This window comes from Pseudorca crassidens, chromosome 5 (genome assembly GCF_039906515.1).
Source record: "Pseudorca crassidens isolate mPseCra1 chromosome 5, mPseCra1.hap1, whole genome shotgun sequence".
Lineage (NCBI taxonomy): Eukaryota > Metazoa > Chordata > Mammalia > Artiodactyla > Delphinidae > Pseudorca > Pseudorca crassidens.
This window is the reverse complement of record NC_090300.1, coordinates 42,265,479-42,291,080: the sequence shown is the minus strand read 5'-3', so window position 1 is coordinate 42,291,080 and position 25,602 is coordinate 42,265,479. Positions and strand designations below refer to the sequence as shown.

At 37.6% G+C, this 25,602-nt stretch overlaps 1 protein-coding gene and 1 long non-coding RNA gene across 2 annotated transcripts in view; one reads left to right on the top strand and one right to left on the bottom strand.

Moving 5' to 3' along the window:
- The window catches only part of LEKR1 (leucine, glutamate and lysine rich 1), a 336,798-nt gene that overhangs the window by 90,971 nt on the left and 220,225 nt on the right, over positions 1-25,602 (bottom strand). The window contains exon 13 of the mRNA XM_067737845.1: positions 15,932-16,025. Within this exon, the coding sequence (XP_067593946.1) occupies positions 15,932-16,025 (94 nt within the window). The remainder of the gene's footprint in view (positions 1-15,931; positions 16,026-25,602) is intronic.
- Positions 1,861-23,099, top strand: LOC137224843 (uncharacterized). The gene is made up of 3 exons (XR_010943530.1): positions 1,861-1,973; positions 22,429-22,473; positions 22,950-23,099. It is a non-coding gene; the product is annotated as an uncharacterized lncRNA (long non-coding RNA).

The following is a 25,602-nucleotide window of genomic DNA, read 5'->3' as shown; positions in this document are numbered from 1 at the left end:
AGTATATGATCTACTTTAATAAATGTCCCATGTGCACTGGAGAAGAATGTGTATTCTGCTGTTAAATGGAGGATTCTATACATATCAATTAGGTCATATTTGGTAATAGTGTTTACTGTATCTCTTCAAAATAAATTATTATACTATTTTCCATAGTTTATATCCTTAATGAGTTTTCTGGATATTTTTCTATCAATTATTGAGAGAGGGTTATTGACATCTTTGACTCTAATTATAGATTTGTCTATTTCTCCTTGTAGTTCTATCATTTTTTGCTTAATTTTTAAGTTCTGTTACTAGGTGAAAATCCATTTAGGATTATTATGTCTTCTTGGTGAACCAATCTCTTTACCATTATGAAATGACCTTCTTTATCTTTGGTAATATTCTAAATATTCAGATTTATTTCCCTGAAATCTATTTTGATTGTAATGTAGCTACTTTAGCTTCTTTTGATTTGTTCTAGCATATCTTTTTTCCATCCATTACTTTTAACCTATTTTTAAAAATATTTCTTTATATAAAAGTACATTTCTTATAGGCAACATATAGTAGAGTCTCGCATTTTCATCCAACATGACAATCTCTGTCTTTTAATGGGGGTATTTAGACTAGGGCTTGGCAAACCGTGGTCCACAGACTAAATTCAGCCATGCCCATTTATTTGCATATCATCTATGGCTGCTTTTAAGCTACAATGATGGAGTGGAGTGGTTGCAACAGAGGCTGTATGTTCCACAAACCAAAAATATTTTATTTGCTAACTGGACCTTTATAGAAAACGTTTGCTGACCCTGGTTTAGACCATTTATATTTCATTTGATTATTGATATAATTAGCTTCAAATCTATCTTGCTATGCATTTTCTATTTGGCCCATCTCATTTTTTCCCCTCTTTTTCTGCCTTCTTTTGGATTATTTTTTAAATTCAATTTTATCTCCTTTGCTGGTTTATTAGCTGTAACTCTTCGTTTTTCTATTTTTGTGGTTGGTTTAGAGTTTATAGAATATATTTTTAACTTATTGCAATCTATCTTCTTGTGATATATCACTTCATATATTGTATAAGAATCTAAATATTCTCACCACCACTACCAAAACAACAAAGGTAATTATGTGAAGTGAAGGATATGTTAACTAACCCTATTGTAGTAATTATTTTGCAACACATATATGTGTGTGTCAGATCATCATGTTGTACATACTAAACTTACAGTGTCACATGTCAATAATATCTCTATAAGGCTGGAGGAAAAAGGGGGCTGTGATGGTTGGTTGATGGATAAAACTAAAATGAAAGGACCCCTTCTTCCCTTCCTTAGATCTCCTGCCATTGTTCCATACTCACCAACCCCAACCAAAAGTCAGAGGGTCCAGGAACTATTACTTTCATCCATTCAATTCAGGCTTTGGGGATAGAAAGCAGGGTTTCAAGGGTGTAGAGTGGCCAGAGTGGGGCAAATGAAAGGAATCTGGCTCAACCCATGAGGCAGATGGAGAAATTCTCAGAGAAGGGTAATCTGCCAGGAAGGTACCCCCAGAAGGGTCCACTGTATTTCCCAGCTCATTGTCAGTTTGCCTACCCATTGCCCTATCTCTTGGCCTATCTTTCAACTGAAAACTTGAGGGGATATTTGTTATTTTCTTTTCTTTTTTTTTTTAGGGATTCATTCTTCCCCTATTGTAGTCAATATGGTTGAGTGGGAATCTGTCCTGTAAGGGTGAGCATGTGACCCAGGTCCAAATGAATCAACATGCCCAGTCTTGCCAGCTGTGGTGATTGGTTCAAGACTAAGCACATGATTCAGTTAGAATCTGACAGCTACAGTGAGTTTTTTGCTAAGAATGCAGAAAAGAGACGGGAGGAGCTACTGTTCCCTTTTTGCCATCAGGAAGGACAACTCTGAGTCTGAAAATGAAACCAATCTGGCAGAAAACCAGCTTGACAGCCCTGAATCCAGCTGTGCCTGAAGGTAGCCCACCACTGAACTTTGCAGTTACGAGAGCCAATAAATTGTATTTTCACTTAAAAGAAGAAAAAAAAGAATTTCACAATAGTATACTTCCATCTTTCCCTTCCCAGCTATTGTGATATTGTTGTCATATATTTAGCTTCTACGTGTTATAAATCTCATTAGATTATTAATATTTTAATTTAAATAGTCCATTATAATTTAAAGAAATTTAAATGATAAAAATATCATATTTATCCATATTGTTACCAGTTCTGGTGTTCTACATTCCTTTGTATAGATCCATATTTCCATCTGGTATAATTTTCCTTCTGAATAAAGGACTTCTTTTTACATTTCTTATAGTGTGGGTGTGCTGGAGATACATTTTTTCTGGTTTTTTCATTCTGAAAAGACCTTTATTTCACCCTCATGTTTGAAAAATATTTTCACTTTGTATAGAATTCTAAGTTGACAGCTCCCACCACCACCCCCTCACCCCTGCCCCACCCTTCTTCTTTCAATACTTTCTGTCCCACTGTCTTCTTGCTTATATTGTTTATGATAAAAAAAAAATCAGCTCTCACCCTTATCTTTGTTCCTCATATATGTCTTTTATTCTCTGATTGCTTTTAAGATTTTCTTTTTATTAATAATTTTGAGCAATTGGATTATAATGCTTGAGGTGTGCTGAGCTTCTTGAATCTGTGGGTTTATAGTTTTCATCAAATTTTGTTTTTTTTAACTGTTATTTCTTCAAATATTTTTTCTGTTCTCTCTTTCCTGTGCTTTGAGGAGTCCAATTATACATATATTAGGCCACTTGAATTTGTCTTACAGCTCACTGATGCCCTTTTTTTGTTCTGAGTCTCTTTTCTATTTTATTTCATTGTATAGTTTCTATTGCTGTGTCTTCAATTTAACTAACCTCTTCTTCTGGAATGTTTAATCTGCCATTAATCCCATCCAGTATACTTTTCATCTCAGACAATTGTAGTTTTCATCTCTATAAATTCAGTTTAGGTCTTTTTTATATCTTCCACATCTCTGCTTAACATGGTCAATTTTTCCTCTAGTTTTTGGACATATGGAATACAGTTATCATAACTGTTTTAATGTCCTTGTCTGCTAATTCTAACATCTGTGCCTTTCTGAGTCAATTTTTATTTGTTGATCTTTCTTCTCATTTTGAGTCCTATTTTCCTGTTTCCATGCAGGGCAATTTTTGATTGGATGCTAGACATTGTGAATTTTATCTTGTTAAATGCTGGATATTTTTGTATTCTTATAAATATTCTTGAACTCTCTTCTGGGATGTAGTTAAGTTTCTTGGAATCAGCTTGAGTTTTTTTAATGCCTTCCTTTTAAAATTTGTTGAGCAGGACCAGCTCAGCATTTAGTCTAGGGCTAATTATTCCCTACTACTGATGCAAGACCCTTCTGAGAACTCTACCTACTGCCCTATGAATTATAGGTTTTCCAGTCTGGCTGGTGAGAACAGGCATTATTATTGGCCCTGTGTAAGCATTATCTCTGATCCTTTCAGATGGTCTCCCTTGCTCTGGGTAGTTTCCCCATTTATATGCACTGAGCATACATATAATTAATGGGGATTCTTTGTAGACATCCAATATTCTTTCTCTGTGCAGCTGAGAACACTATCCTGTGAATTCTAGCCACTTAGATTCCCTGCACTCTTCATAAGTTCTCCTCAACTCAGAGAATCTGCCACACTCCACCTGGATTCCCACTCCCTGTACCATGGCCTTAAATTTATTTCAAGGCACTAAGTTAGGGCAATCACAGGGGTTATCTTGTTTGTCTCTTATCTCCAAGAATCACTGTCCTTCATTGCCTGATGTCCAGTGTCTTGAAACCATTGTTTCTATCTTTTCTCCAGTGTTTTAGTTGTTTCAGGAAGGAGGGTAAATCTGGTTCCTGTTAGTCCACCTAAGCCAAATACAGACATTTTGGACTTTGTATTAGCTCTCATTTTTGAAGGGGGTGGGGGTGTTGTATCAGTTCTCATTTCCTGGCTATATAACCTTGGCAAATTACCTAACTTCTCTGAGCTTTATTTTTTTCCATGTGCAAATGGGAATAATAATGTTAGAATGATTAAAATTATATTGATGAAAAGCATTTAGCACAAGGCTTGGCATATAGTAAACACTCTAATAATAGAGACTATTTTTATTATGTAGATTAAGGGTTTAAATCAGATGATCTTTGCAGGCTATTCCAGACCTAAAATTTTATAATTTTATTAATTCAATTTTGAAAATTACATGGCATAATTTAAAAAATTAAAGTGTACCCTCAATATTCATTTTAACCATACATTAATTACACATAAATGAAAACTGATATTTTTTAAATGACGACTTTATCTCTGTCAAATTGTATTTTACAAGTTGTTTTTTTTAATTCTATTAACAGTACACTGAGGTACATTAGGAATTATTAGGCCATTTGGCTCTTCCATTTTAAAGAAGAATTTGAGATTTTTTTTGCCTCACCCTTCAATGCTGGAATTATTTCTTGAAGTAAACTTTTTCTCCCTGAGTTTTCACTATCAATCCATTTGCTTAGTCAGGAATTAAGGTTTTGTTTGTTTTAACTACTGGTTTCTCAAAACGCTATGTACTGTTTAAAATGAGGTCAATAGTATAATCCTAAGATGTTCCATAATGTGATATCTTAGTAATAATCTAAGAAAATATTTGGTTGGAATTTGTTTATGGCACTATAAAGTGATAGTCAATAGGTGACTATCACTTATTGTAAGCAGTCTAGCTGTGGGAAATGTTTTAATTACAACAGTTTTTGTTTGTTTGTTTGTTTTTTTGTTTCCCGGTACGCGGACCTCTCACTGCTGTGGCCTCTCCCGCTGCGGAGCACAGGCTCCGGACGCGCAGGCTCAGCGCAGGCTCAGCGGCCATGGCTAACGGGCCCAGCCGCTCCACGGCACGTGGGATCCTCCCAGACCGGGGCACGAACCCGTGTCCCCTGCATCGGCAGGCGGACTCTTAACCACTGCGCCACCAGGGAAGCCCTTAATTACAACATTTTAACTGAAAAGTAACAACACTGCATTTGGAACCAATTTAAAATGTTCAGCATGCACATTAATTTGCTTTCTTCACATCAAAGCAATACTTGAAATAAACAAAAATCCATGATAATTAGTAAATACTCAGTTATTTAAAAATGTGCCATCCTTGTTGCACAGCAACTATTGCTTCTATTACGTGCTTTTTACATACTCTAAAATAATTAAGCAAGGGCATAAATTGCTATCTACTTTTTTTGACTGTTAAAAGCATTTAAGTTATGAAGTTTATTCTAATATGTGTATTACACATTTGTAAAGGGAACATTTCATTCCTATGCAAAGGCACAATGACCCAAGAAAGAGATGACAATGTCATATTAGCGATTCTCCTTTCTCATGAGAGGACTTTCAGGGAACTTTTAATTCATAGTCTCAATAACTAACACAGCCAAGCATAATTATCATTCGCTGGCTTTACTGGTCTGGATCTTGATTTACTACTAAGCTAAATTATAAGGTTTATTAACAAAAAGTCATGTCCTCTCAAAAGAATGAAATGTCCATTTATATTAAAGAAAATTACACAGGCCAAAATACATCTATGATTTAATTAATTTATTAGAAAGATATCATGGTTTTAATAAGAACTTAGAGAATCTCACATATGTTTATTTTCATCAACAAATTAACTTAGCATAAAGCAAGAACATATAGTTTTATATGGTCAGATGCTAACACTAACTTGGTCGGCATGCTGTGTTAGCACCTCAGGGATAGGGCACAGTAAGCAGCAGTACTAGAGTGGATCATGGATGCAGAGACTTCTTTTCCAGTGGATTATATCTGAAGGTCATTGGTGGGGTGTGACCAAAGAGATGAGGAACTTCTACATAAGCAAAGGCAGGAAAGTTCATTTTGTCAATCTAAGAGGAGCTCAGGAGTTTGAGGGAAAGGAATGATCTGTGAATCTCCATCTGCATTTCACTAATTCCATCAGTGAAATTTCTTTTACTTTTTCAAAGATTTATTTATTAATTATTTATTTATTAAATTTCTTTTTGGCTGCATCGGGTCTTAGTTGCGGCACGCAGGATCCTTTTTGAGGCATGCGGGATCTTCATTGTGGTGTGTAGGCTTCTCTCTAGTTGTGGCATGCAGGTTTTCTCTCCTCTAGTTGTGGTGCACAGGCTCCGCGGCGCGTGGGCTCTGTAGTTATGGTGCATGGGCTCCAGAGCGTGTGGGCTCTGTAGTTTGCGGCAAGCGGGCTCACTTGAGGCATGTGAGCTCAGTAGTTGTGGCATGTGGGCTTAGTTGCCCCGCAGCATGTGGGATCTTAGTTCCCTGACCAGGGATCAAACCCGCATCCCCCTGCATTGTAAGGTGGATTCTTTACCACTGGACCACCAGGGAAGTACCCATCAGTGAAATTTCTGACTCAAAAGATGGGATGTTTATAATATCTCTTTATACATATTGCCAAGCTGCCCTCCAAAAGGCTGTGTGTAATTTCCAGTCCCTTAAAGAGTAAAAATGAAAGACTATCTCACTAGACTTTCACCGCAAGACAAAGTTGAAGCAGTAAAAAATAATCTCTCCTTGCTTTAATTTGAATTTTTTGGATTGCTAGATAGGTGGGTCATCTTTTCATATTTTTAAACATGGATTGGTAAGGGTAGGGGAAGTGAATAAGGATAGACTAACCAACTTAGTACACTGAGGCTAAAAAAAATAGAAGTAATTAAAGAAGTGTGGGCTTTAGAGAAGAAGGAGAAGAAAAAGCCTATGTTGGAGGTTCTGAGTCAAGATGGCGGTGTGGGAAGATGCAGAGTTCGCCATCTCCCCACAACTAGGGTGCCTGCCGGATGCTGGTGGGGGACCCTGACGTCCAGGGAGATGGGAAGAACCCCCAAGAGCACCGGTAGGATGTGGGGACACTGAGGGGGGAGGAGAAGTGGAGCCTGGACAGGACAGGCGCCCCTGAGGGGTGACTGAGAGGCAGGAAGGGGAGGGGTTCCCACGCCTGGAGGGACCCTCAGGGGCTCAGATCAGAGGGGGAGCGGGCCCAGCATTTCCCCTGCCCGATCAGCTGGGGAACTCTGCCTGGCTCTCGGGCTGGGTCCTACACGCTCAGTGGTCCCCTCTGGGCCAGGCTGGTCCTGGGGGCATAGAAGGGAGGCCAGGAGAGAACAGGAGAGGCGGTCGAGAGGGGCCCTCCAGGACCAGAGGATCAGGAAATGAGCAGAGGACGTTTGCCACGCTCACTCGGGCACTGGGAACCTGCCGAGCCCCCAGGCTGGTCCCACGCCCTCCAAAGCCCCCTCCAGGCTGCGTGGGTCCTGGGGGCATAGGAAGGAGGGCGGGGAGATCAGGAGAGGCAGGTGGGAGGGGACCTCCAGACTGGAGGAGCAGTAGAGGAGCAGAGGGCATTTGTACCACCCACTGGAGCCCAGGAAGCACGCTGGGCTCCCAGATGGGGCCCCCCCACCCTCTAAGACCAGAGGCAGGAGGCATGCCTGGGGGCTTCTGTTCTGTTGAGCCTAAGCCCCCCCTCCCACAACCCCCCCACCCACCCCACTTCCTTTTCCAGCCCTTTGGGTCCTAAGCATAGGGCCCGCCCACTGCCCAAACTTCACCGCTGCTTAGGCCCCACCCTCCACAGCCAAGGCCTTCTCCACTTTTTTTTTTCCTCCTCCTCTTTTTTACTATTGTGGTTCTGTTTTACCTTCTAGTTGTTGTTTCATCTATATTTTTATTTTTATATTTTTTCTAACATAGCTGTTAGTTTCCTATTCTAATTTTAGTTTTCACTTTGTTATTGTTCTCCTTTTTTTTTTTACATCTTTATTGGAGTATAATTGCTTTACAATGGTGTGTTCGTTTCTGCTTTATAACAAAGTGAATCAGTTATACATATACATATGTTCCCATATCTCTTCCCTCCTGCGTCTCCCTCCCTCCCACCCTCCATATCCCACCACTCCAGGCGGTCACAAAGCAATGAACTGATCTCCCTGTGCTATGCGGCTGCTTCCCACTAGCTATCTACCTTACGTTTGTTAGTGTATATATGTCCATGCCTCTCTCTCGCTTTGTCACAGCTTACCCTTCCCCCTCCCCATATCCTCAAGTCCATTCTCTAGTAGTTCTGTGTCTTCATTCCTGTCTTACCCCTAGGTTCTTCATGACATTTTTTTCCCCTTAAATTCCATATACATGTGTTAGCATACGGTATTTGTCTTTCTCTTTCTGACTTACTCCACTCTGTATGACAGACTCTAGGTCTATCCACCTCATTACAAATAGCTCAATGTCGTTTCTTTTTATGGCTGAGTAATATTCCATTGTATATATGTGCCACATCTTCTTTATCCATTTATCCGATGATGGACACTTAGGTTGTTTCCATCTCTGGGCTATTGTAAATAGTACTGCAGTGAACATTTTGGTACATGACTCTTTTTGAATTATGGTTTTCTCAGGGTATATGCCCAGTAGTGGGATAGCTGGGTCATATGGTAGTTCTACTTGTAGTTTTTTAAGGAACCTCCATACTGTTCTCCATAGTGGCTGTATCAATTTACATTCCCACCAACAGTGCAAGAGGGTTTCCTTTTCTCCACAGCCTCTCCAGCATTTATTGTTTCTAGATTTTTTGATGCTGGCCATTCTGACTGGTGTGAGATGATATCTCATTGTAGTTTTGATTTGCATTTCTCTAATGATTAATGATGTTGAGCATTCTTTCATGGGTTTGTTGGCAGTCTGCATATCTTCTTTGGAGAAATGTCTATTTAGGTCTTCTGTCCATTTTTGGATTGGGTTGTTTGTTCTTTTGTTATTGAGCTGCATGAGCTGCTTGTAAATTTTGGAGATTAATCCTTTGTCAGTTGCTTCATTTGCAAATATTTTCTCCCATTCTGAGGGTTGTCTTTTGGTCTTGTTTATGGTTTCCTTTGCTGTGCAAAAGCTTTGAAGTTTCATTAGGTCCCATTTGTTTATTTTTGTTTTTAGTTCCATTTCTCTAGGAGGTGGGTCAAAAAGGATCTTGCTGTGATTTATGTCATAGTGTTCTGCCTATGTTTTCCTCTAAGAGTTTGATAGTTTCTGGCCTTACATTTAGGCCTTTAATCCATTTTGAACTTATTTTTGTACATGGTGTTAGGGAGTGATCTAATCTCATACTTTTCAATGTACCTGTCCAGTTTTCCCAGCACCACTTATTGAAGAGGCTGTCCTTTCTCCACTGTACATTCCTGCCTCCTTTATCAAAGATAAGGTGACCATATGTGCGTGGGTTTATCTCTGGGCTTTCTATCCTGTTCCATTGATGTATCTTTCTATTTTTGTGCCGGTACCATACTGTCTTGATTACTGTAGCTTTGTAGTATAGTCTGAAGTCAAGAAGCCTGATTCCTGCATGGCTGCCTGCATGGCTTGCAGGATCATGGTTCATGAGCCAGGAGTCGGGCCTGAGCTCCTGTGGTGGGAGCCCCAAGTCTGAACCACTGGACTAAAAGAGAACCTCAGACCCCAGGGAATATTCATCAGAGTAAGGTCTTCCAGAGGTCCTCATCGCAGCACCAAGACACAGCTCTACCCAACAGCTAGAAACTGCAGTGTTGGAAGCCACAGGCCAAACAACCAGTAAGACAGAAACACAATTCCATTCATTAAAAAAAAGAAAAAAAGTGAGACAGCAAAAAAATATGTCATAGAAGAAGGAGCAAGGTAGAAACCTACAAGACAGAATAAATGAAGAGGAAATAGGCAATCTACCTGAAAAATAATTCAGAGTAATGATAGTAAAGACGATCCAGAATCTCAGAAATAGAATGGAGGCACAGATTGAGAAAATACAAGAAATGTTTAACAAAGATCTAGAAAAACTAAAGAACAAACAAACAAAGATGAACAACAAAATAACTAAATGAAAAATACACCAGAAGGAATCAATAACAGGATAACTGAGGCAGAAGAACGAATACTTGTGCTGGAAGACAAAATAGTGGAAATAACTGCCGAGGAGCAGAATAAAGAAAAAAAAAGAAAAGAATTGAAGACAATCTCAGAGACATCTGGGACAACACTACATGTACCAACATTCAAATTATAGGGGTCCCAGAAGAAGAAGAGAAAAAGAAAGGGTCTGAGAAAACATAAGAAGAGATTATAGAGCAAAACTTCCCTAACATGGGAAAGGAAAGAGTCACCCAAGTCAGGAAGCACAGAGAGTCCCATATAGGATAAACCCTAGGAGAAACACACCAAGACACATATTAATCAAGCTAACAAAAATTAAATTCAAAGAAAAAAATTAAAAGCAGCAAGGGAAAAGCAAAAATTAACATACAAAGGAATCCCCATAAGGTTATCAGCTTATTTTTCAGGAGAAATTCTGCAGGCCACAAGGGAGTGGCAGGATATACTTAAAGTGATGAAAGAGAAAAACCTACAACCATACCCAGCAAGGATCTCATTCAGATTTGATGGAGAGCTCAAAAGCTTTACAGACAGGCAAAAGCTAAGAGAATTCAGGACCACCAAATCAGCTTTACAACAAAGGCTAAAGAAACTTCTCTAGGCGGGAAACACAAGAGAAGAAAAAGACCCACAAAAACAAACCCCAGACAATTAAGAAAATGGTAATAGGAGCATACATATCGACAATAACCTTGAATGTAAATGGATTAAATGCCCCAACCAAAAGACACAGACTGGCTGAATGGATACAGAAACAAAACCCATATATATGTTGTCTACAAGAAACCCACTTCAGACCTAGGGACACATACAGACTGAAAGTGAAGGGATGCAAAAAGATATTCCATGCAAATGGAAATCAAAAGAAAGCTGGAGTAGCAATACTCATATCAGATAAAATAGACTTTAAAATAAAGACTGTTACAAGAGATAAGGAAGGACACTACATAATGATCAAGGGACTAATCCAAGAAGAAGATGTAAAAATTATAAATGTTTATGCACCCAACAAAGGAGCACCTCAATACATAAGGCAAATGCTAACAACCATAAAAGGAGAAATCAACGGTAACACAATAATAGTAGGGGACTTTAACACCCCACTTACATCAATGGACAGATCAACCAAACAGAAAATAAATAAGGAAACACAAGCTTTAAATGACACAATAGGCCAGATAGATTTAATTGACATTTATACAACATTCCACCTGAAAGTGGAAGAATACACTTTCTTCTCAAGTGTACACAGAACATTCTCTAGGATAGATCACATCTTGGGTCATAAATCAAGCTTTGGAAAATTTTAAAAAATTGAAATTGTACCAAGCATCTTTTCTGACCACAACATTATGGGATTGGAAATCAATTACAGGAAAGAACCCGTAAAAACCACAAATACATGGAGGCTAAACAGTGAGCTACTAAATAACTAAGAGATCACTGGAGAAATCAAAGAAGAAATTAAAAAATACATAGAAACAAATGACAACAAAAACACAACAACCCAAAACCTATGGACCCAGCAAAAGCAGTTCTAAGAGGGAAGTTTATAGCAATTCAATCTCACGTCAAGGCGCAAGAAAAATCTCAAATAAACAATCTAACCCTACACCAAAAGCAACTAGAGAAAGAAGAACAAACAAAACCCAAAGTCAGTAGAAGAAAAGAAATCATAAAGATCAGAGCAGAAATTAATGAAATAGAAACAAAGAAAACAATAGCAAAGATCAATAAAACTAAAAGCTGGCTCCTTGAGAAGATAAACAAAACTGATAAAGCCTTAGCCAGACTCATCAAGAAAAAAAAGGGAGAGGACACAAATCAATAAAATTAGAGTTGAAAAAGGAGAAATGACAACTGACATCATAGAAATACAAAGGATTATAAGAGACTACTACAAACAACTATATGCCAATAAAATAGACAACCTTGAAGAAATGGACAAATTCTTGGAAAGGTACAATTTTCCAAGACTGAACCAGGAAGAATTAGAAAATATAGAGAGACCTATCTCAAGTAATGAAATTGAAACTGTAATTTAAAATCTTCCAACAAACAGAAGTCCAGGACAAGATGGCTTCTATCAAACATTTAGAGAAGAGCTAACCCCCATCCTTCTCAAACTCTTCCAAAAAATTGCAGAGGAAGGAACACTCCCAAACTCATTCTATGAGGCCACCATCACCCTGATACCAAAACCAGACAAAGATATCACACAAAAAAGAAAATTATAGACCAATATCACTGATGAACATAGATGCAAAAATCCTGAACAAAACACTAGGAAACAGAATCCAACAACATATTAAAAGGATCATACACTATGATCAAGTGGGATTTATCCCAGGCATGCAAAGATTCTTCAATAGATGCAAATCAATCAATGTGATACAACATATTAACAAATTTAGGAATAAAAAAACATGATCATCTCAATAGATGCAGGAAAAGCTTTTGACAAAATTCAACGCTGATTCATGATAAAAACTCTCCAGAAAATGGGCATAGAGGGAAGCTACCTCAACATAATAGAGGCCATGTTATGACAAACCCACACCAAATGTCATTCACAATGGTGGAAAACTGAAAGCATTTCCACTAAGATCAGGAAAAAGACAAGGATGTGCACTCTTGCCACTCTTATTCAACATAGTTTTGGAAGTCCTAGCTATGGCAATCAGAGAAGAAAAATAAATAAAAGGAATCCAAATTGGAAAAGAAGAAGTAAAACTGTCACTATTTGCAGATGACATGATACTACTATACATAGAAAATCCTAAAGATGTCACTGGAAAACTACTAGAACTAATCAATGAATTTGGTAAGGCTGCAGGATACAAAATTAATGCACGGAAATCTGTGGTGCTCCTATACACTAACTAGGAAAAATCAGAAAGAGAAATTAAGGAAACAATCCCATTTACCACTGCAACAAAAAGAACAAAATATCTAGGAATAAATCTACCTAAGGAGGCAAAAGACTTGTACTCAGAAAACTATAAAACACTGATGAAAGAAATCAAAGATGACATACACAGATGGAGAAATATACCATGTACTTGGATTGGAAGAATCAATATTGTGAAATGACTATACTACCCAAAGCAATCTACAGATTCAATGCAATCCCTATCAAACTACCAATGGCATTCTTCACAGAATTAGAACAAAAAGTTTACAATTCGTGTGGAAACACAAAAGACCCCGAATAGCCAAAGCAATCTTGAGAAAGAAAAACGGAGCTGGAGGAATCAGGCTTCCTGACTTCAAGCTATACTACAAAGCTACAGTAATCAAGACAGTATGGTACTGGCACAAAAACTGAAATATAGATCAATGGTACAAGATAGAATGCCCTGAGATAAACACACACACATATGGTCACCTAATTTATGACAAAGGAGGCAAGAACATAAAATGGAGAAAAGACAGCCTCTTCAATAAGTGGTGCTGGGAAAGCTGGACAGCTACATGTAAAAGAATGTAATTAGAACACCACCTAACACCGTATACAAAAGTAAACTCCAAATGGATTAAAGACCTAAATGTAAGACCATACACTATAAAACCCATAGAGGAAAACATAGGAAAAACACTGACATAAACCACAGCAAGATCTTTTTTGACCCACCTCCTAGAGTAATGGGAATAAAAACAAAAATAAACAAGTGGGAACTAATTAAACTTAAAAGCTTTGCACAGCAAAGGAAACCATAAGCAAGACAAAAAGACAACCCTCAGAATGGGAGAAAATATTTGCAGATGAAACAACAGACAAAGGATTAATCTCCAAAATATACGAACAGCTCATGGAGCTCAATATCAAAAAAACAAGCAACCCAATCCAAAAATGGGTGGAAGACCTAAATAGACATTTCACCAAAGAAGACATACAGATGGCCAAGAGGCACATGAAAAGATGCTCAACATAACTAATTATTAGAGAAATGCAAATCAAAACTGCAATGAGGTATCACCTCACACCGGTCAGAACAGCCATTACCAAAAAATCTAGAAAAGAGGGTGTGGTGAAAAAGGAACCCTCCTGCACTGTTGGTGGGAATGTAAATTGATACAACCACTATGGAGAACAGTATGGAGGTTCCTTAAACAACTAAAAATAGAATTACCATATGACCCAGCAATCCCACTGCTGGGCATATACCCTGAGAAAACCATAATTCAAAAAGAGACATGTACCACAATGTTCACTGCAGTACTATTTACAATAGCCAGGACATGGAACCAAGTCAGAAAGAGAAAAACAAATACCATATGCTAACGCATATATATGGAATCTAAAAAAAAAAAAAAAAATGGTACTGTTGAACCTAGTGGCAGGGCAGGAATAAAGACGTAGACATAGAGAGTGGACATGAGGACATGCGGGGGAGGGAGGGGAAAGCTGGGGTGTAGTGAGAGTAGCATCGACATATATACACTACTGAATGTAAAATAATTAGCTAGTGGGAAGCAGCAGCATAGCACAGGGAGATCAGCTTGGTGCTTTGTGATGACCTAGAGAGGTGGGATGGGGAGTGGGGGAGGGAGGCTTAGGGGGGAGGGGTTGTGGGGATGTATGTGTGCATGTGGCTGATTCACTTTGTTGTACGACAGAGACTAACACAGTATTGTGAAGCAATGATACTGCAATAAAGATCTATAATAAAAAGAAGCCTATGCTATAAAATAAAACAAAAGAATGAGACACTTAGAGCAACTTTAGTCCATATTCTCAAATTTTAATTGTTGCCCTTATGGAACTGTTGCTATAGAGATCATTTTTGTTATAGCCTGAATGTGCTGTCCCCAAAGGATAAGGGAAGGCGGATTGATTTATAAAGGGCCAGACTGGTTGAGTATGGCCAACTGTGTGAAGACTGGAAATGAAAGTGACAAATTTAGAATTAACCTGACCCAGCAACAATACCTAAAGGATTTCATCTGTGGATGGCAGAGTGGGGAATTCCAGGTGGAGACATTAGTTTGAAGGTGGCCACCAATTGTTGCTTGAGGTTACAAGTTATAAGGTCTAGTCACCAAGGAGAAGCATCTGATGATAACCAAATACATTGTTGGGACTTCAGTCAAACAATCTGAATTTCAGTAGCCAGCTCTAGTTCTAGATGCACATGTAAGACAAAATCAGAAAACCAAGACAGAAGGCTAGAGCTAGGATTAGGTACTGGTGGGGGAAAAGAAACAGCTTGGAAGGTTTCAGCACAGTATGCATGATAAAGCCAAGGGATCAATCAAAAAGTATGAGAAGTTTATGACAGGAAGATGATGTCTATAGCCTCAATGACTAAAGCTGTGCAAGGCCTGAGAAGGCAGGGGCTAACAATTTTAAAAGTATGATTTGTATTCTTTAAAATTATGAAAGCAATACATATTCACTCTTGAAAGTTTGAAAAATATAGAAAAGACAAAAGTCAATGCAATTTTTTCATACTCTAAAAGCAAACATCTTCTTTGTAAATAGTGAGCTAAATACTTATTCATTTTATTTGCCAGAAGTTTATAACTGAATAATTTTAAGTCATTGGTCATTGTTCATTCTCTTGTATTATCTTCTTAAAAGCAGAGAAATCATAAGAATGAATTAATATTCCCCTGCTTTTAAGGATGTAGTCAAATGCGGATTCTGTCATTTTATGGGAAAAAGGGTAAATATTTAAAAGTAAAAATTATGCTTTTACATAAGAACTAACAGCTATCTTAATCTTATAAGATTTCAAATTCTATTCTTACGTTTTAACTTCCTACTTGTCTAATATTTTGTAAAAAACATATATTGTAAGCACGTTTGGTCTAGGAAATTCCAGAAAGAATCAAAGGTGTGCATAGAAGCAAAGAGACCTATCTGAAGTAGCCTGGCAAATGGACAGAATTTTTTAAAAACAAATAAGACACATGCTGCTGAAAGCCACATTACTGTTACCTTCTCCCTCCAGTTATCACCGTTCAGTATCTTCTGTCTAAGGGTTTCCTGCAACTGCTCCATGCTTTTCTGATGTGAAATCAGCATCAATTCCCTGAAAATCATAAACACAACAAATGAGTCAAGACACACCCTTAACACCCTTCTTAAATTACAGTTCGTGGCTCAGGGATTATTTCACAACTCAGTCTGTTTATCCTTCTCTTTAGAAATATATATATACATATGTGTGTGTGTGTGTGTGTGTACTGCTACTACATACTATTTTAACTGTGGTTAACAGCAATTTAAAAACACTGGCAACAAGGTAAGTATTTTCTCAGGCTTAATTTTTGCTTAATAAGTAATATTATTATTTTTGCATGAAATAGTAACAACATATGTGTAGTCACAAATATAATAAAATACTATACATTGTGGTTCTAAAGTTTATGACTAAATTCTAACACTAGGTCATATTTTGTTTCTTTAAAAAAGGAAAATGTGTTGGGATATGACACAAAACCAGCACGTTTGTAGTTCCTGCTAGATTTATTTTTCTTTTATTTATCTCAAGTGCTAATAGGAACAGACTGAATTAAGTAGAGGGTAATATCTGAAATGTGGTATAGTACAAAACATACTAGAAAATAGGAGAGAAAACACAAAGAACATTTTAATATTTTAATCCACGTAATTGGATCTTTTTCTAATAAATTTATTTATTTATTTATTTTTGGCTGTGTTGGGTCTTCACTGCTGCATGCGAGCTTTCTCTAGTTGTGGCTAGTGGAGGCTACTCTTCGTTGTGGTGTGCGGGCTTCTCATTGCGGTTGTGGAGCACCCGCTCTAGGTGCGCGGGATTCAGTAGTTGTGGCACACAGGCTCAGTAGTTGTGGCACACAGGCTCAGTAGTTGTGGCACACGAGATTAGTTGCTCCGCAGCATGTGTGATCTTCCCATGTCCCCTGCATTGGCAGGTGGATTCTTAACCACTGCACCACCAGGGAAGTCCCCACGTAATTGGGTCTTAAAGCTAAGTTTGTGACCCTCTGGGTGGAAGTAAGTGTGGGAGATTCATGAGAACATTTCTCCAGGGGCCCTGAAGTTAAGACTTTAAATATCACAAGTGGTGGCAAAAGTATGCCTGTTGATCAGGGAGTCCCTCCACCCCCTTCTATAATCACCATAACCCTTCTTATTTTCTGTGTAGGTGATTCTTTTCCATTGCTTATTCCTCTTTCTAATCCCTTTGTTTTCCATCATCACCCTCTTCCCTTTAGTTCTGACCCCTTTTCTCAAACTTGTGACTTTCATTTATAACTGCCTGTTAGACATCTCCACCCTGATGAGCCATCAACACCAAAGATTCCACATATCAAAAAACAAATTCATCATCATCTCCAACGGTCTTGCCTTTCCTTTTGACTTCTGAAACCTTCAACAGTCACAATCTTTAGCTTGAAATCCCTGAGTCATCTCTGACTTTTCCTTCTTCTTGTTCTACCACATCCATTCAGTAACAAGTTCTATGTATTCTGCTCCGTGGTGCACCTCGAACTATTTCCTCCCTTCCTTTCCGACTACTAACAGTTAAGGTTCTTGACTTTATTTCTCACCAAGAGTATTGTAATAGACTGTCAATCTATCTTGATCTGTATTCTCATCTCACTCTTACAGTATTATTAAACATTTTTTAATAAAAATAGTGCCTACATTTCTAGGCAAGAAAATTTTAAGGTCATGAACATAAAGACACATCAACTTGGTAACCAGGATTATGAATATTATTTGAGGGAAAATGATTGAAAAGAACAAAACTCCCCAGACTTTTTTTTCAGAACTGTGTCAGACTAGGTACTTTGACAACTTTCCTACTGAAAATAAGTAAAGTTTTGTTTTCACTTATAAAAAAAATCTTAAAATTCATCAGTGATCTGGACAAAAAGTTAGGAAGATGCAGGAAACACAAATCAAGAGAAAGGACAGAAAAAGGTTATCAGTGGAAAACTAGTGAAATTTGAATAAAGTCTATAGGTTAGTTAATTGTATTATACCCATATTAATTTCTTAGTTTTTACATATGTGCCATGGTTATGAAAAATGGACAAGAGGGAAACAAATTCTCTGTAACTTTTCTTTAAATACAAAATTATTCCAAACTAATGGTTTAAAAAAATGAAGTAAAAGGAAGAACCCCAACAATAAGTAGAGCATTGAAGCCAATTCTCACCTTGAAGGTACTTTCCAAATCTGATGTACTTGAGCATTAAATTTCATAGCCATGAAGGGCACTGGAGTCAGGAGAGAAAGGAAGAGCTTGAGAGGAAACTCACCTGCATAAAACTGCATCTCAAAGAGGGACACATGCAGTATGCATTTTTGTCATACTGTATGTAAGAATATGAAATTCACACCCAGTATGTGTAAAATACAAATAACATCCCCTCTCAAAGAACAAAAAAGAAATTTCCGGCTTTGAAGTTTGGTGCTAGGTAGAGGGGAAAATACAAATCTCCCACAAGAATTTGTAAACACAAGCCAGTCCCAGTGCAGGTTTGTATCCTGAATTCACACTACCTGAGTGGTCCAAAAAGCTTCATATTGAGGAGATATCTTACAATGGTGTTAGGATAACCTTGCCTCCAGATGCCTGGTAGGAAAAACACCAATATGTTTGGGAGAAACCTATCTTCGACTTGAAACTCAGAGATTCCTACAGATAAAAATTTAAGACCTATGAGACCATAATTTTAAGAATCACAAAATTATTTTTTTTAAAGCTAGTAAGAGGAAGAATGAGCAGACACAAATGATAGCATAATCAAAGCCACAAATTCTAAAGTATTTTCAGATATTGAATATAAATAAGGATGTACAATATGTTGGAAGAAATAAAAGATTAATTTAAATGACTAATGAAATCTGAAATGAACCAATCAAACTTGTAGAAATGAAGCATATAATAACTGAGATGAAAAGCTCAGTAGATGGTCCTATAGCAGATTATTCACAGCTAAAAATGAAGCAATAAACTGAAAGGGAGATTCAAAGAAATTATACAGGGTGCAGTACATGATGTCAAAAATATGTAAAATATAAAAGAGGTTGATATATGGAGGACAGAGTGAAAAGATCTAATATTTCTCTATTTACCATCTCAGAAGCAAATGAGAGAGAAAGGGAGAGGAAGGACATTACAGATTGATGAAAAATACCAACCCATAAATCTAGGAAGCCCAAAGGATTCCAAGCAAGATAAATAAAAATAAATCTCATATCTGGCACCTGGTAGTGAAAATGAAGAATACTGGAATTAAAAGAGATTTTAAAAGACGCTGGAGAGGAAATAAAACATATTGTCTTCAAAGGAACTCAAACGTATTGAAAGCTTATTCTCCAATAGAAACAAGGAAGGCCAAAGACAGCAAAATAATATATTAAAATCCCATGAGAAAATAACCATCAATCTGAAGTTGGGTACCCAGCAAAACTATCTTTCAGAAAGAGGCCGAAATAAAATATGCTCAGAAAAATATAATCTGAGGGTTTACTGCCAGCTAAACGACTTCTAAAAAATATGCTTTGCAGGAAGGATTATGATCTCAGAAGGAAGGTCAGACGATCAAGAAAAAATGGTGAGCAAAGGAACTGGCAAACACACAGGCAGGGAGGGCTTCTTGGGTGTGTGATCGATTCAGCTGTACGGGGCCCATGTTCTGAAGGGGGTCCTGGGTTTCAGATTTAATGCTCTGTGGTCACCACTGAGAAATTCTTAACAACTTTATCTTTGAGTCTGTGTTTTGTAAGTGAGGTCTAATGGGACAGTCAAGCACATGCTGGGGCCTTGGAGCCTCGGCTCACACAGAGTCCTACCTCTCGACACCTCCCTGTCTCCCCAGGATGGTTCTCAACCCTTTTCTCCCTGACCCTTGCCCAGCATCTGCTGTCATCCTCTGCTTCAGTGGGCACAGGCATGGGGAATGTTGGGTCTGCCATATGTGTCCTTTTGGCTGAGTCTGGGGCAGGGCCTTGGGTGCCTCTGAGAGCCTGCATCCATGCTACAATTTCTCCATGCCCAAGGGAGCACAAGATTCAACAGCAAACAAACAAACAAAAGACCCTGACAAGCTGAGAGAAAGATGGTGAAGGAAAGGAAAAAGCTTCTTTCTTTTTTTGAAGGGGCTCCACGTTTTCATTTTACACTGGGCTTGAAAATTATGTAGCCAGCCTTGTATGTAAGTACTTGTAAATAAATATCATCTGTATAAAATATTAGTTTTGACTGTGTGTAATCAGTGGGGCTAACAAAAGTATAAAACTAGAACACTAGACAAAAATGTAGAATATAGGATGGCACGATGGCAACTATAAGGTGCCAGTGTTATTCAAGAGAAGTTTGCATTATTCAAGAGAAGTTTGAGATATTAATTTTAAACTTCATTAAGCATGCATGGTAAAATCTCAGAAGTAACCACTAAAAGAACAGAATACGCCATTAGAAGAAGATGCACTAAGAAAATAAAAGAAACTCCAACAATATTGCCCCCGCCCAAGGCCCAAAAGGAGAAAAGAGTGTAGAAAAAGAGGGAGAAGTATTGATAGAAAACTTAAAGTAACAATCATAATAATGGCAAATAAACTAAACTCATGAGTTAAGAGAAACAGGCTTGATAAAACCAAATCCTATCCCTAACCCTACATATTGGGTTAAGTAAAATATATTAATTAAGATAACTTTTACCTGTTTATTTTTACTCTTCTAATATGGCAATTAAAATTTTTAAAGTGACATATGTGGCTCACATTATACTTCTACTGAACAGCACTGTTATAACCCATATTCTCTGAAAACAAAGAAACGTCAGTAACAAAGATAAATATCTCCATGTAGTTGGAGCTTTTAAAAAATGTGTTTCTGAATAACTCTTGGGTCAAATGAAAAATCATAACTGATACTTCAAAATACTTAGAAATGAACAATAATAAAATTTCTACACATTAAAATTTATGAAATATAGCTAAGCAGAAAAGATAAATAAATTGTGGTATACTTCAGAATATAATACAGATGAAGAAATGAAAGATCTTCAGCTACATGTAACATCATGGACAAAAATCCCAGGGACATAATCTTGAGCACAAAGAATAAATCACTGACTAATATATACAGTATAATTTTATTTCCATGAAGATAAAATATATGCAAAATCTAATTTTTTTTTTTAGGAATACAAACATACGTGGTAAAATTATAGAGTGAAGCAAAGGAATAACAAGTGTTTTCTGTAGGTTTTTGCGAATGCTCTTTATCAGTTTGAGGAAGTTCCCATCTCTTCCTAGTTTGCTGAGAACCACAAAATGCAGGTTGGTGGTTACCTCTGAGCAAGGATGCCATGTGGTGGAATAAGGAGAAGCACCAAGGGACTTCAACGTTAATGGTAAGGCTCTTTTTCCTAAACTTAGCGTTCATTATATTGTAGTTCTTCATACTTTATACCTATCTAAACCTTTTATGTAACTACTCAGTATTTATAAAAACAATTAATGATAAAGCCTAAGCATAGAGTAGAATGGGCATCTGGAGAAAAGAGAATTAAAGGGAAAGACCAAGGAGAGGGAAATGGCAAGTGAGCAGCAGGGTGGGGTTTACTGCCCACTATGCACACTATGGACAAGGCAGTACCTGGAGAGACAGAGGTGAATGAGGGCAGGGTCCCTGTCCAAATGGTGCTCAAAAGCCAGCAACGTTGTAAAAGGAACACTTATCTTTTAAAATGTGAGGCGGACCTAGCAGGTTATGATGCTTGCTCAGCAGTCTCTAGGCTGGAGAAAGGAAGCAGAAGGAACAAAGAATGAGGATAGTAAAAGTGGGATTACATTAAAACCTCAATTCTGGGCTTTCCTGGTGGCGCAGTGGTTGGGAGTCAGCCTGCCAATGCAGGGGATATGGGTTTGAGCCCTGGCCCGGGAAGATCCCACATGCCGTGGAGCAACTAAGCCCATATGCCACAACTGCTGAGCATGCATGCCACAACTACTGAGCCTGCATGCCACAACTGCTGAAGCCCACGCGCCTAGAGTCCATGCTCGGCAGCATGAGAGGCCACCGCAATGAGAGGCCCATGCACTGCAGCGAAGAGTAGCCCCCACTCACCGCAACTTGAGAAAGCCCATGCGCAGCAATGAAGACCTAAAGCAGCCAAAAATAAATAAATAAATACATAAAACAAAAAAACACCTCAATTCTGGCTTTCTTCCAAATATTTGCCCATTCCCCTCTCCTTTGCAGACTCATCTTTGCCGTCAATTACATGTTTGGTGTTCCTTAGCACTTTGTTCTGAGGCCTCTTTTTTCTCTCTCTCTACTCTTTTTCTAAGTGATCATATCCATGCCTATGGTTAAAATGCAATAGTTGCTGACAACTCCCAGATTTTATCTCCAGCTCACATCTGTTCTCTGAGTATTTGACTCATGTTTCCAACTCTCACCTGACTGCTCTACTTTTATATTTCAGAGTCATCCAAAACTCAACATGTCTGTAATCCCAGAGGCTAACAAGGTCAGTTTATTTTTTGCTCATGATATATGTAATCTGCTGCTTTGCTCTGCATGTTTTGTTCCAGGATGTAGCCCAAGGAACAATTCTTACCTGGGAATGCTGCTTTTGTGATAGAAAAGAAAAATTGCGAAAACATAGGATCTGTTAAAGTTTCTGCTCAGAATCAGTGCATGTCACTCCTCTCCCATTTCAATGGCAAGAACAAATCAAATGGCCAAGTCTGATGTGAATCAGGTGTGGATAGTATAGTCCTCTCACCGGGAGGTGCACAGTAAGTCACCTGGCATCAGGTGGAGTCCATCACAACTCTGAAATCCTACTGGAAACGACTGTGAGGATTTCTACCCTGGAGGTAGAGAACATTCCTTGCTTAGGCTGTGGTTCTTTCACTTGGGAGTGATTTCTCAAACCATTTTTCTCTGTAGCTCCTGGCTTTCCTCTCTGAGATGTAATTTTTTTTTTTTTTCATCCTACAGCCTTGCCACATCAGAAGAGGGTGTTAGAAATTCTGCCCTGTTGAGAGACAGTTTTCTCAACTTCTTTCCTATCCACAGAAGATTTGGAGGAGAAATGGTTCCAAGAGAATTTAAAAAAAAAAACCACAACATTTATTGAGATATAATTGAAAACAGTAAACTACATGTTTAAAGTATACACTTGGATGAGTTTTGACATATGCATAAACATATGTGTGTGAAACCATCACTGCAACCAAAATAATGATATATCCATCATCTCCCAAGGTTTCCCTATGCCCTTTATTAATCCCTCACTCCTGCCCTCTCGCCCCCAGCAATCAAGAGTTTGCTTTCTGTCATTATACATTAGTTTGCACTTTCAGAATTCTATAAAAATTCTCTATATATCATACAGTATATTCTTTTTTGTGTGTTTGGCATTTTTCATTTAGCATAATTCCTTTTAGATTTGTCCATGTTGTACCATGAATCAATAGTTCATTATTATTATTTTTTGCTGAGTAGTATTTCATCACATGGATATACCACAATTTGTTTATCCATTCACCTGCTGATGGACATTTAGTTTGTTTCACAGGTTTTGGCTATTACAAATATAGCTATTAATATCTGTGTACAAGTATTTGTATGGATATGTCCCTTCATTTCTCTTAGGTAAATACCTAGGAGTGAAATGGCTAAGTAGCAAGGTAAGTGTATGTTAAACTTTTTAAGAAGCCTCCATACTGTTTTCCAAAGTGTTGTGCTGTTTTACATTCCAACCAGCAGAATATGAGAGTTCCAGTTTCTCCACAACTTGCCAACAATTGGTATGTTCAGGTTTTTTAATTTTAGCCATTCTAAAAGTGTGTGCTTGTGGGACTTCCCAGGCGGTGCAGTGGTTAAGATTCCATGCTTCCACAGCAGGGCGCATGGGCTCCATCCCTCGTCGGGGAACTAAGATCCCACGTGCCGTGAGGTGTGGCCAAAAAAAAAAAATCAATAAAAAAAATAGAAGTGTGTGGTCGTATCTCATTATGGTTTTAATTTGCATTTCCCTAATGACTAATGATGTTGAACATCTTTTTTATGTGCTTCTTGGCCATCTGTATATCTTTGGTGAAGCGCCTGTTCAAATCTTTTGCTCATTTTTTATTGGGTTGTTTATGGTCATCTGAGTTTCTAAAGTTCTTTATATATTCTGAAGACAAGTCCTTTATGACATATATATTGTGCATATCTATGACAATGGCTTGTCTTCATTCGCTCAACAGTGCCTTTTAAAGAACAGAAGTTTTAACTTTGATGAAGTCCAATTTATCAGGGGTTTCTTCTTTTATGGATTGGGCTTTTGGGGTAGAATCTAAGAAATCTTTGCCTAATCCAAGGTCACAAAGATATGTTTCCTGTTTTCTCCTGTAAGTTTTATAATTTTAGGTTTTATATTTAGATCTAGGATCTATTTTGAATTAATCTCTATATATACATTTCACAGTATGAATCAAAGTTCATTTTTTGCATATGGATATACAATTGTTCCAGCACCAATGGTGAAATAAACTATGTGTTCTCCAATGAACTGCTTTGGCACCCATGTAGAAAATCAATTAACCATACATGTGTGCCTATTTCTGGATTCTCTGTCCTGTTCCATTGATCTATTTGTCTATCTTGAGATTAATACCACACTGTCTTGATTACTTGTAGCTTTACAATAAACCTTGAAGTTAGGTAGTGACTTTGATCTTTTGGCTCCTCAAAGTGTTTTCAAAGTTGTTTTGATTATTCTAGGTCCTTTGCATTTCCATATGAATTTTAAAATTAGCTTGTTAATTTGTACAAAAATGTTTGCTGGAGGTTTGATTGTGATTGCATTGGATCTATAAATCAATTTGGGGATAACTGTTAACAATATTGAGGCTTCTGTTCCATGAACTTTGTATATCTCTCCATTTATTTAGATCCTCTTAACTTATCTCAGCAATGTTATGTAGTTTTCAATGTACAGGTCTGGCTCATTATTTGTCAGATTCATTCCTAAGTATTTCATGTGTTTTGAAATATTTTGATAAATATTGCTTTTTAAATTTTGATTGTTCTGTGCAAATATATAGAAATTAATTTGGGTTTTGGATGTTGACTTTTTTTCCTGCAACCTTTTGCCAAACTCACTTATTAGTTCTAGTAACTCCTTTTGTAGATTCCGTGGGGTTTTCTATGTTAGTGAGCATATCATCTGTGAATAAAAAAATTTTATTTTTCCTTTCCAGTCTGATGCCTTTTATTTCTTTTTCTTGCCTGACTGTACTCAGTAAAACTTTCAGCACAATGTTGAACAGAACTGATGACAGCAGGTGTTTTTTTCTTGATCTTGATCTTAGGAGGACAGTATGTATTCTCTCACTATTAAGTATGATGTTGTCTGTCAGTTTTCTTAGATGCCCAGTATCAATTTGAACAAGTTTTCCTCTATTTCTACTTTGCTGAGATTTTTTTAAAAATTAGGAATGAATGTTCTGTTTTGCCAACTGCCTGTTTTGTTTCTATTGACATAATCATTGAGTTTTTCTTTTTTACTTTTTGGATAACAATAATCGATTTTTGAATGTTAAACCGATCTTACATTCTTGGGATAAACTCCACACATTCATGATTTCTTTTCTTTTTTATG